This window comes from Tupaia chinensis, unplaced genomic scaffold, assembly GCF_000334495.1.
Source record: "Tupaia chinensis unplaced genomic scaffold, TupChi_1.0 Scaffold000348_1, whole genome shotgun sequence".
Classification (NCBI taxonomy): Eukaryota; Metazoa; Chordata; class Mammalia; order Scandentia; family Tupaiidae; genus Tupaia; species Tupaia belangeri.
The window spans coordinates 989,993-1,003,262 of NW_006159842.1; the positions used below are offsets into that span (position 1 = coordinate 989,993).

The window sequence follows — 13,270 nt, forward strand, 5'->3', positions numbered from 1 at the left end:
CCTGTATGGCCAGGGCTGCCAAAGGGTTGGTGCCCCTCCTGCCTCAGCCTCCTGAGCAGCCATAGCTCTGGCCTGCACCACTGCCGCCAGCCTTCAGGATCGGCCAGTCGTCAAGCTCAGGCCTCCCTGCCCCTCTGCCTTGCCACGCTGCAGCGTCCAGACATGCACGACTGCAGCCATGCAGCACTTAGCTGCGCTCTCAGGAGGAGGGGTTCGTTTATCTCCTCATGCTCTGTTCTTCTTCTACTTCCTCTTTCTCTGCAAAGTATCTTACGGCCAAAAATTATAAGACAGCCTTTTCAGTAGTCTATACAATAGTAAATAACTGGTTGAAATCATTTCAGGGATTTTTCATTTATCTCATTATTCATGTAAAGATTCTATTTCAACTTTTGTCTTCCCTGAAATGGTGATTATGAGTCCCATTAAATCTTATTTATACTTCTGCTTTTAAAACTAAAACAGGAGTCATTACAGGAACTCATTTAATTTTTAATATGCTTGCATATTGGTGATGTATAAATCTTAGCTCCTTATTGCTGAAATAAATACACGAGAGACTCTAACCTTACATTAGGCCTGAGGTACAAAGGTGTGTTGGCTCGAAGAACCTGAGGTTGGGGAAAGGAACCAACCCCAATCTTGAACTATACAACAAAAAATTGGCAGGGCTGGCAGGTGGCATGGTGGTTAAGGGTGCTAGACTCCCACGTGGCCAACCACGGTTCGAGTCCCAGACATGGCGGCATGCTTTTTCATTTTCTCTCCCTCTTCCTCCAGTCAAATTTAAATAAATAAATAAATAAATAAAGTTAAATAAAATAATTCTTAAAAAAAAAATCGACAATACACACATCCTGGATATTTGATCCTGGGGAAGTTGTGAGGGAAGAGGAAGCGGGAAGCTGTAGAGTAAAATCAGCAGTTCCCTGGGTGTAGGTGGTTGAGGGTGGCACAGGACAGCCGCCTTCCTCACACTGTGTCCTGGAAACCTGGACCTACTTGCTGCTGCTGCTGCTACTGCTGCTTCAGGACTTCGCCTTCAGGGCATTTGTAAAACCTGGGCCGTGTGTTACCTCCTGGGTCTGGAGAATTGTCAAGGGGCATTGTGTGAATTGCAGTAACTGCTGACAAGCATCTGAGAAGTATTGCTTACCTTAAAATAAGCTCATGTGGGGCCAGCAGATGGCGTAATGGTTACCTTCCTGGATTCCCATGTAATCAACCACAGTTCGAGTCCCAGAACTGGCAGCTTGAAACTCTACGCCAGGCACGTGTGTATGTGCGCCCAAAGTCCTGAGAGGAGAATGGAGGAGAGGCGATTGTGGTGTGGTCTCTCTGGTGAATGCACACACCTTACAGCAAAAACCTCTCAAAAAAAAAAAAAAGAAGCTCACGTATTCCCGATGCTTCATTTTTCTAAATAGAACGATGTTCAGATACTGCTGACTGAATTCTGCCCTGTGCACTGTACACACTGAACCATGAGCCTAAGGCCTTCAAATGTTATTGAACAGAATTTCAATTCAGATCAGTTACACGCTTTGACCCTACAGCCTTTTGTAGACTCATGATTGCCTTTTAAGAAATGTGATGCTTGTTGTGCTCATCTCTGGTGGTTTTAAGAAATGTATGCTGTCTTTTTTTTTGTTTTTTTTTGGGGGGGAGCGGAGGAAGAGATGTATCCTGGAGTAGGAAAATGTCTTAAATTGATTTTCAGTAGCTATTTCAGTCAGCACTTTGAACTACTCTGAGGTACCCGGTGCCATTACATCCTCGCGGTCGATAACTTTCCCTTTTCTGTGGCTTACTTCACAAATTTTAAAATGCTTTCTGTCCATTATTACTTTGGTTATGTATATTTTATCTCGGATCCAGATAGTGCTAGATACCTGATAGCTTTTCAGTGGGAAATTGTTTGAAGAGCCAAAGATGCCGACATGGCCCAGTCATCCCAAGATTCACTCCCTGCCTTTATTTCAGACTCAGCTTAAAAAGGGACACTCAGGCCTCTCGGCCCACCTGCCTGAGCAGCAGGCCGCAGGGCTCTCTTCTACTCTGCTTATTCCTCGGAGCACTTTTTCTACTGCCTGATAGGTCTCTCGTGGGAATATAAATGTCATACAGCCAGGAGTTTTGTTTCGTCCATTGCTGGGTTTATCCCCAGAGCCTAGCACACAGCAGGCACTCAGACGTTCTCTGAAGGTATAAGGATGGCTAGAAGTTGTGCCCCGTGTGCAGAGGGATGTACGTAAATGCACAGCGGAGGTGGTTCATTGCTCATGGGTATAGGGGACTGTAGCACCATGGGTTCTGATGACACGTGAGAACTGCAGAGAGAGCGATGAGGCAATTTGGAGTTGTACTGTGTCTAACTGGCTTCTTAAGAAATGACATTTAAGGGGCCACCAGGAGGCATGGAGATTAAGATGTTAAGGTGCTAGATTTCACATGGCCGACTCCGCCGTTTGAGTCCCAGACCTGGAAACTTGAAAATCACTACAGGTGCATGTGCATGTGTGCCCAAGATCCCAAGAGGAGAATGGAGGAGACAGGATTGTGGCATGGCCACCCCCCTGGAAAATGACTTCTCACTTTTGCTCACTCTCTGGTTAGCATGCCCTAGAGCAAAAACTTTAAAAAGAAAAAGAAAAGATATTTAAGCTAGGTCTTATTTCAAGCTTGAGAAAGATAAGCAGAGACTGATGTGGGAAAGCCAAGAAGGGTGTAGGTATAAGAAAGGTACAGTTTGCCTGGAGCATACTAGTGAAGAACTAAAAAAATTGGTTGGAAAGGAGTGTTCAATCCAGCTCAGTGGACAGTCTTAAAATCCAAGCTGAGCTCCGTTTTTTTTTTTTTTTACTGCTGGCACTGTGAAAATTGCTTATTTTTTCCTTGTCCTTAAAAGGCCATTAAACGTGGTAACACCAGATCTGCACAGGAAGAGACTGAAGAATATTTACAGTATAGATAGGTGAAGGTAGCAGGGAGTTGGATTCAAATAAGAACATAATTCAAAGATAGACTCAGCAACAGATGGTTAGCAAATTGATAAATAACTCAGAACAGAGAACGAAGGAAATGAAATAAGTCAAAATGGCTCTTAAGGCTTTGAACTCACGGGAAGTAAGGTGGTGGTGTCATGAAATGCAGAAATAGGGACCAGGGTGGAAGGTCAGCCGTGACAGGGAAGATTGGTTTGATCTGAGGCTGTTGCTGTGCGGTGCTCGCGTGCAGGTGAAGTGTGGTAGGAGCTAAGTTGGAGAAGTAGTCTGGAGGCAGGAATGGTCCTGAGCCCTCCGACCTGGGAGTTGTTAGCAGAGTACTTTCTGAAGCCCTGAAGATCGCAAAGGAACAGAAGAGAGTTTGCAGGAAAAAACTGGAAAACAGCAGAGCACATTCTTAGGGAATAACCTCTTTAGAAGATGGGGAGAAAAGCCAAAACAAGAATAAAACCAAATAGAACAAAAGAGAGAACACACTGGGAAAACCAAGGAAAGATATGTTTAGGAAGAAGAAGATCTAAACCTGTTTTCTTCAGAGAGAGCTCTGTGATAACCCCAAGAGCATGATAAGTATTTTCTTTCTCTCATGCACTGTTCGGCTGTACTGTGGAGCAGTTTCTTACCCATAGTAGGTTCTCCGTAGTTAAGCGAATCTTAAGGGAATCACGTCTCTCCCTTGCTGATCGTTAGGGGTAACATTGGGCAGAAAGTTACGTAGAGGTCTGAGGTTCAAATCACTGATGGTGTCCAGTGACCTGCTGAAGACTTGGCGACGAGTTCGCTGGGAATGATTTCTGTTTACAGATTGCGGTCCACTTCAACTGTCCCATGTTCCATTTGTGATATTTACTTGATCTTGTCTAGTTGTGTTTCCTCTTTGGCAAATGGTCTAAGTCTTAACCAACAATAATTGAAGGCTGTTAAAGTGCAAGGGGGAAAACACATAATGGGGCTTAGGGATTGGGTAATTTCTGTATTTTTATCTTACTCTTGAGCTGTTTGGTATATGAATTATTTTGGACTGTCTTCAAAGAATATTAATGTTATCGCTTTTGTTAGGTACCTTCAGAAATGGAACAGGAAATTAGAAAAGGAATGCCTTGCTGTAAGTGAAAGAAGACACATACCAAAACTCGAAAGTGATTGTTCAAAAGCTGATTAGAAAGCTTTCAGCAGCAATTTGCAAATCAGGATTAAGAGTCTGGGTTAATTTGATGCTGCCTTTTTATCCAGTAAAGATAGAGACAGGACTGATGTTAACCCTCCGGCATAGTATTAAAAAAGAGAGGAGAATTTTTAGGCAATCAATAGTCGATCATTGTTTGACTTGAAATTTTGTAGTGCGTTTGTATGACAAGAATAGACTTTGGGGCCCAGTTGGAGTGGAGCAGGCAGTGGGGTGCGGTTGCACAAGGCTGGACCTACACGGATGGCCCCGGTTTGGGTCCTGGGCCAGGCTGAGAACACAGTAAGCACCGAGGCATGAACCTGTGATCCCAGCTGACTGCAAGGGTCATGGCATGGCAAGACCCTGTCAAAATACCTCTCTCTTCCTCTTTTACTTTCTCTCTTCCTCCCTTCTCCCCATAAAAAGAAAAAAAAATAGACTTTTGAATATGTAAATACGGTGGTGGGGGCAAGGGGAATTAAGTGTAATAGTAGCAGGTTCAGGGGAGAGCAGTGTCTAAACAGCATCCGTGTCCTGTTCTGTGTGACAGGAACGTGTAAGATAACAAATGCGGTCTGATCTACTGCACACCTGAGCGTAGAGACAGGGTCTGGGGTGTTAATTGTTGCTCTGTGGCTTCTTAATAATCACATCTACTAAACAGATGTTATTAGAACAAAGTTAACTAATAGTTAAAAAGAGTAGTAGCATGTGCACTTATATAGAATACTGATGTGGTTTGGATGTTAGAATTTCATTTTAGGCAAAGGAAAGGAGTTATTTTGGTAAAACTGACCTTTTTTTTTTTTTTGAAGAGGTTTTTGCTATAGGTTACATGCACTCGCCAGAAAGACAGAGAGAGACAGAAAGCAAGAAATCACCTCCCAGGGTGGACAGCCACATCGCAGTCCCTTCGCCTCCATTCTCCCCTGGGGATCTTGGGCATGCACGCACACGTGCCGGGCATGAGTTTAAGCTACCAGGTCCGGGACTTGAACCTCAGTCGACTACATGGGAGTCCAGTGACATAGCCATTAAGCCAACTGCTGGTCCCAAAACTGACCTTTATTAAAAATTTTATTATTTGTTTTTATTATTTTATTTTTTAGTTTGTCCAGAGAGAGAGAGATTGGGAGAAAGTGAGAAAGCAAGCTGCAGGTCTCAAACTGCAGTAGGCCATGCAGGAGTCCAGCACCTTAACCACCACGCCATCTGCCAGCCTTGTTAAAATTGACCTCTTACGGTCTGACTTAAAACATTCCAGAGAACTAGAGATATAAATAGTTTTTTAAGATTTTCACCATAGGGTGAGTGTACTCACTGGGGAGAGAGAAAGAGAAACAAGACCCCACCCAAGAGTGTTGGCCACTGCTGCAGTCCCTTTTCCTCCATTTTTCTCTCGGGATTTTGGACACACATGCACATGTCCAGCATGATTTTCAAGCGCCCGGGTCTAGACCCCAAACCTTGGAGCTGGCCACGTGGGATCCAGTGCCTTATTTACCATATCACCTCCTGGCCCCTTAAGTAGTTCTTTTTTTTTTTTTTTTTGAGAGATTTTCATTGTAGGGCGCGTGCGCTCGCCAGACAGACAGAGAGACATAGAGACAGAAAGCGAGAAATCACCCCCCAGGGGGGATGGCCAAGCCGCAATCCCTTCTCCTCCATTCTCCTCTCGGGATCTTGGGCACGCACGCACACGCGCCCGGCGTGAGTTTTAAGCCACCGGGTCCAGGACACGAACTGCGGTCGACTATGTGGGAGTCCAGCGACATAGCCATTACGCTAACTGCTGGTTCCCAAGTAGTTCTTTTTGATAATTTTTATTTAACTTTAATTTAGATGAGTTACATGGTAGCAACTAGATTTTTAAAGTTCAAAATAGCTGTACAAAGCGGGAAGCACTATCTTCGGCTTTTCTGACATTTATTTTGTGGTTGAGTGGTTACAGCAGTGCACAGGTTCTTGGACTTATTTGTTGAATTCTGTTTATTTGTTGACTACATCCTAAAGAAGTAAATTTGTTTATGTTACTTTATGCTCAGAGTTATTAGACTTATTAATTTAGGGTTAAAAGCTTTAAAATACATGAGTTAAAAATTGTTTCCTGATTACTGTATGTAACATCTGTTTGAATGGAGGGGGCAGGAATACCTAGTGATGAACAGTCTTTCTCTCATATTTGTGACTTTCATAGCATGTTAGAGCAAAACTATCTTCCAAAGCCTTTCTTTGAATGAAAATAACAATATTACAAGAGTGTATTGGTTTTTGTTTTTGCTCTTTAAGAATTATTTACTGGGGTGAGTAGGTGGTGTAGTGGTTAAGGCACTGGACTCCCATATGGCTCACCACAGTTAGAGTTCTGGACCCAGCAGCTTGCAACTCACGCTGGGTGCATGTACATGTGTGACCAAAATCCCGAGAGGAAAATGGTGGAGAAGGGATTGCAGCATGGCCATCCCCCTGGGGGTGATTTCTTGCTTTTTGTCTTTCTATCTCTCCAGCAAGAGATAGCCCTATAGCAAAAAATCTCTCAAATAGGGGCCAACAGGTGGCGGTGTGGTGGTTAAGGGCGCTGGATTCCCACATGGCTGACCACAGTTCAAGTCCTGAACCTGGCAGCTTGCTTCCTCACTTTCCCTTTTTCTCTCTCTGTTCAAATTAAAAAATAATAACAAATGGAATTAAATGAATAAATATTTTTTTAAAAAAATCTCTCAAATAATAAATTGTTTACTTGATTTTATTTATCATCATCCATTTTTTTTTCTACAATGCAAATGCACTCACCAGAAAGAGAGAGAGAAAGCAATAAAGTAAGCCCCCAGGTCCGAGACTCGAACTGCAGTCAGCCTGTGAGAGTCCACGCCCCCACAACCTCCACCTCTCCACCTGCTGGCCCACAGAGTAGATTGTTAACAACACACTTCTTCCTCTTTTCCTCATTCTGTGTCTCTCTGAATAGTATTGGCCAAAGGTTCTTTCTAAATGTATTTTAATCTTTTGAAAATTATTTTATTTATTGTTACTATTTTTTAATTTGACCAAAGACAGAACGAAAGTGTGAAAGCAAGCTGTCAGGTCCAGGACTTGAACCGTGGTTGGACATGTGGGAGTCCAATGCCTCGACCACTCTGCTACCTGCTGGTCCCCTAAATGTATTTTATATAAATGTTCCTATTTTCTTATATGGTAAACTTGGTGTATTTAAAATAAAAATAATTTTGTGTGTTTATTTAACAATTGCACTTCTGATCATTTGTAGGCGAAACCTTACCAAACTGTCCCTGATCTTCAGCCACATGTTGGCAGAACTAAAAGGGATCTTTCCAAGTGGACTCTTTCAAGGAGATACATTTCGGATTACTAAAGCAGATGCTGCTGACTTTTGGAGAAAAGCTTTTGGGGAAAAGTAAGTCTCAAATTGAAGCTTATGTTGGGAGTTTTTTGTGTAGGTTTTTATTAATGAAATTCTTAAAACATGGGACACTTTGAGGAGAAGAATAATGAATATAGGGCCAGCCAGGTGGGGTGGTGGTCAAGATAGCTGGGTCCACTGTTCAATTTGAGTCCTGAACATGGTGACTTGAAAAACATGCGGACACGTGTGTACGTGCTCAAAATCCCAAAAGGAGAATAGAGGAGAAGGTATTGTAGTGTAATTGTTCCCCATCGGGGGTGCTTTCTCACGTTCTCTGTCATTTTCTGTCCTGCTCGCTCTCTGATGAACCACTGTGCCCTATAGCAAATTTAAAAAGGAAAACGTGTATATGTGTAACTATCAGGTTGTCAGGAAAGTCATGATGCATTTTTGTATAGAAAAACATAGCAAAATCCATCATTACTTTTTAAACCACCTGATATTTCCTAGCTTTGGTAAATATTAACACGTTTTTAGAGACCAGCAGATAGCATAATGGTTACATCGCTAGACTCCAACGTGGTCTACCACGGTTCAAGTCCTGGACTGAAACTCTGCTTGAAACTCATGCCAGGCACATGTGCGTGCATGCCCAAAGTGCTGAGGTCATAGTGCGGCCATCCCCCTGGGGTGATTTCTCACTTTCTATCTCTCTGGTGAATGAACATGCCCTATAGCCAAAAAAGGTCTCTTAAGAAAAAAAAATATTTTTGCCCTAATCATTTTTTTGAAAGAGGTAAAGTTTTTCATATTCAGTTGAAACCTATGCTCTTTGATTGAGTACTCTTCCCATTTGTTCTATATATTTGTTTTTATTTTTATTATTTTTATTTATTACTACTATTATATTTCTTTAATTTGGACAGAGAGAAAGTGAGAAAGCAAGCTGCCAGGTCCAGTCCAAGTCCTGGGAGTCCAGTACCTTAACCACCATGTCACCCTGTTGGCCCTGCATTCATTGTATGTTTAATGGATGTTAATGTTTCAAGTTATTTGCTGTCACAAACAATGCAGCGGTGAACACTATCTTTATTGTTTTTGTGTACAAGAGTTTCTCCTTCATTACTTACCCAGGGGCAGGATTGCTGGGTCATGATGGAGTCATCAGGTAGTATTGCCTAATTGCTTTCCAGAGAGGTTGTACAGTTTATATCCCTGTAAGTAGTGTACAAGGGTTCCAGTTGCCCCACTGTTTGTCTAATAGTCCTATGAATTGTTAGCATATTTGCTTTATAGTCTCTGTTGAGAAGGGAATTTAAGAATGTTTTTCACACACAATCATTATGACTTGCCTGTTCCTATTCTTTTTTTTTTTTTTCCTAATTTTACTTACTGTTTTTTAATTTGACCAAGACAGAAGGTGTAAGAGGGAGATAAAGCAAGCTGCAGGTCTGGGACTCGAACCACAGTCAGCCACATGGGAGTCCATTGCCTTTACCATGACGCCAGCTGTTGGCCCTGTCTGTTCCTATTCTTGACATACTTGTTTCTTTCCTTCCTTCCTTCCTTCCTCTTTCTCTTTTTTTTTTTTTTTAAAGGTTTTTGCCATAGAGTGCATGCGTTCAATGGAGAGAGAGACAGTGAAAGGGAAAATGAGAAATCACTCCCAAATGAGGATAGCCACGCCACAGTCCCTTCTCGTCCAGGGATTTGGGGCATGCATGCACACATGCATGTACACCCCGCATGAGTTTCAAGCTGCAGGGTCCAGAACTTGAACCACGGTCAGCCATGTGGGAGTCCAGCACGCTAACTACCACACCTCTTGCTGGGCCCAACGTACCTGCTTTCCTACTGAGTTATTTGTCATTTTCTTATTATGAGACACATATTCTTAGTTGCTTTCATATGATATTCTAGTTCGTGCTTTGTCTATTTTACTATATCATGTCTTAATATACAGAAGTTTTAAATGATATAGATAGGTTTACGAGCAAGCTTATGTTTATAAATAGAAGTGTTTTTGTTTGTCCTGAAATGTTTTAAAAAAGGTTTTTGTCATAGGAATGTGTCATTTGTCAGAAAAAGACCAGAGAGAAAGTGAGAAATCATCCCCCAAGTGGGGGTAGCCATACCCAATTCCCTTCTCCATTCTCCTCTTGAGAGTTTGGGCACTCACACCTGGCGTGACTTTCATACTGCCAGGTCTGGGACTCAGACCATGGAGTCGGCCGTGTGGGAACCAGCACCTTAACCACCATGCCACCTGCTGGTTCTATACCCTGAAATTTTGGATTAAAGAACTGAAAAGGTAGAAAGCAATGAAACTTTTCAACTGACTGTACTGATCTTAATGTCTCTTTGGAGACCTTTCTTCTTATTTCTTTTTGAAAATATTTATTTAATTAATTCCAATTATTGTTATTATTTTTTAATTTGACGAGAGAGACAGAGAGAGAAAGGGAAAGTGAGAAAGCAAGCTGCTAGGTCTGGGACTCAAACTGTGCTTGGCCATGTGGGAATCCAGCACCTACCAACCTGACCTTTATTCTTTAAGAAATCATGTTTTATACATAAAATATAGAATACTTACTGATTTTAAAATCCTAGTGGAAGAGCAAGGACATAGTTTAACTTCCTAACTTCTAGGGAAGAATTCAAGACACCACTTGATCTCTTATTTTCAGGCAGGTGAATATACAAACTTTACAAAGGCAATGAGATTATATTTATTTTAAAACTGTAAGAAACAGAAATTCCGTGCTATTGTTTGCCAGCCTTATCTACGGTTTAATCATTTTTACGTTAGTTTCTTCTTCATCTCTGTCAAAACTCTGTTCTTCCTGTATCTTAACCCTATTTCCTCTGTCTGTCTACCTTAGTAGTTTGGTTGGCTTCCTCAAAGAAGACAATATATTTTTTTAAATTGTCAGAGGATGTATGCGCCCTCAGAGAGAGGGAGAAAGAAGAAGGAAGAAAAGCCCGCGGTGGGCATGGTCGTGCTCTGGTCCTGTCTCCAGTTTTCCATCTGTCAGGAATTCGGTACACACATACACGCACTGTCTTTCAAGTCGTTGTGGCCAGGACTTTAATTAGCGCCGTCACCGTGTGGGATCTGGCTCACTTAACCACTAGGCCACAGGCTGGCCCTAAGAACAGAGTGTGCGCTTTAAAAAAACCTAAGCACAAGCTTTTAGATAGTCAAGTTCCAACCACAGATTACATTTATCAGTAAAAGGTCACCTCATCTCTATTTTGGTGCTTCTCTAATAGAACAAATAGCTGAAGAAAGACAAAAAAGGGAATTCATTTGTGCCGAAGAATACTACGAAAAGATTCGTTACTAATCGAGGTTAAGAAGTATATCCCTTTCTCCCTCCTTTCTGTTCTTGGTTCCGAATATAGCTTAGCTTCTTTAAGAGAGTTGAAATTGACCTTGAGATCCTGATGGGGTTCTAGCCGTGCCTGGAATGATCTGTCAGCTCACTCTGTGCCTTGCCTCCCGCCCCCACGCCCATCCCTGCTCCAGGACCATAGTCCCTTGGAAGAGCTTTCGACAGGCCCTACACGAGAGCCTTAGACAGGACCTACACGAGGTACATCCCATCAGTTCTGGGCTGGAGGCCATGGCGCTGAAATCCACTATTGACCTGACCTGCAATGATTATATTTCAGTTTTTGAATTTGACATCTTTACACGACTCTTTCAGGTAGGATAATAAAAAAAATAGACTAAACCGGTTACTGCTACTTTTCTGAAGGAGAAAGCTTTTTAAATAACATTTGGGGTTTTGTCTATTATAAAAGTATTTTCATTAATTTTAGAAACTGTTAGCAGAAATTTTAAAAGATTAAAATTACAGTCATTCATCCATTCATGTATTTAAGTATGCTTTCTTCTCATCTCCTTCTTTGTTATTGGGTATTTGTTTATATCGTTTTATTGGTTGTAGGATAACCAGAAAATAGGCATACTATGTTTTATCAGTTTTCTGTTTTGGATGTTTGCATATATTTCTGCCTTCTTTTATTGTATCGAAATTCTCAACCGTTAATATTGAGTTGTGTTAGTGCTTCCAAAAGAACTCATCTCTTTTTTTCTCTAAGATAGTATTTTCTGCAGTGTACACACAGTCGTGTGCACACTCGGAGCTCAGTGTGCATGTAAGCTCTGTCTTGTTTTCACTTTTCGTTTACTCTCACTACTGTTGGTTAGAGCCGCTTTTCTATTCCGTGAATACTTTTATTGTCTAAGTTTCTCGCTATAAACACCTACTTTTTTCCTGTTAGGTTTTCAAAGTTTTTATCGCCCAAACATGTCTGTCTTCCTTCAAGGTGACAGCGTGAGCATCTATGGCAATAAATTGAGAATTAGTCATTGATCGTTGAAGTCTTTTTCTCTCTTGTGGCTGTGACCGGCTGTACGTCCTGAGTGGTATGATCTGTGACTGTCCTCATTTCCTTCCTTAGCCCTGGTCCTCCTTGCTCAGGAACTGGAACAGCCTTGCTGTCACTCATCCTGGTTACATGGCTTTCCTGACCTATGATGAAGTGAAAGCTCGGCTCCAGAAGTTCATTCACAAACCTGGCAGGTCAGTGCCATAAAGCAGAAGGTTTATTCTCCTGGATTTTGTTCCCTTGACTTCTACTGAAATAGAAGAAGTATGATCTTTTATTAATTCCCCGTCGGCTAAGATTCTGCGATAAGATTGACTCTAGTTTATCAGAATAGTTGACTTACTCAGATCCTGTGGTTTGATAAATGCTTTTAAATCACCTAGGAATCGTGTTGATGGGCCAGCCCTGTAGCTCAGTGTTAGCCGCTGTGAGGAGGAAGCTGGACCCACATGGCCAACTGCGATTTGAGTCCCAGCCCTGTTGGTTTCCATGCCAGGCGTACACCTGTGTGCCCAGGATCCTGATGGGATGGAGAATCGAAGGAGAAAGGATTATGGCATAGCCATTCACCATGGATGGGGAGGCCTGCTTTTTTCCACCTCCCCATCTCTTCTGCCTCTCTCATGTGACATGCACGAGCCCTCTGGTAATAAAAGGCAAAAGAAATAAAAAGTGGCTTTTTTATCCTTTGCTTCTGGCCAGAGTTATTCACGAAGTTTTTTGTTTTTTGTTTTTAATTGCCAAAGGGTGCATGCCTTTGTCAAAGCAGGGAGGGGAGAGAGAGAATATATGTCCAGTGGGCTGGAGTCCTACTGTAATCCTTTTTTCTCCTTTCCTCCTCCTTTCAGGATTTTGAGCAAGCACACACATGTGCCTAGCATGTTATTCAAGCCTCTGGATGAGGACTTCATCCACGGTTGTCCATGTGGGATCTGGTTCCCCTAAGCACTACATTGTTGGGCCAATCCTAAGAAGTTACTCCTGCTGGTTGCTTTGACTTTTGTTTCTTACCTTCCACCCTAATGCCAGCATGTGTATTAAAGTTTCTGTCTCTCCCTGTTCTTAGTTATATCTTCCGGCTGAGCTGTACTCGTCTGGGCCAGTGGGCTATTGGGTATGTGACTGCTGACGGGAACATCCTCCAGACAATCCCTCACAACAAACCTCTCTTCCAAGCACTGATTGATGGCTTCAGGGAAGGCTTGTGAGTACCTACTGCTTATCGTCTTCTAGAGCCTGTACAACCTCATCATGAATGACTTTAGGGGCTGTACAACCTCATCATGAATGGCTTTATTCCAGGTTTTTCCGTACAGATTAAGATTCAGGAAACAA

General features: G+C 42.2%; 1 protein-coding gene across 1 annotated transcript in view; it reads left to right on the forward strand.

Moving 5' to 3' along the window:
- Positions 1–13,270, forward strand: part of CBL (Cbl proto-oncogene) — a 101,209-nt gene that overhangs the window by 53,722 nt on the left and 34,217 nt on the right. Inside the window, exons 4-7 of the mRNA XM_006152326.3 lie at positions 7,442–7,588; positions 11,067–11,247; positions 12,008–12,129; positions 13,002–13,139. Of these exons, the coding sequence (XP_006152388.1) occupies positions 7,442–7,588; positions 11,067–11,247; positions 12,008–12,129; positions 13,002–13,139 (588 nt within the window). The remainder of the gene's footprint in view (positions 1–7,441; positions 7,589–11,066; positions 11,248–12,007; positions 12,130–13,001; positions 13,140–13,270) is intronic.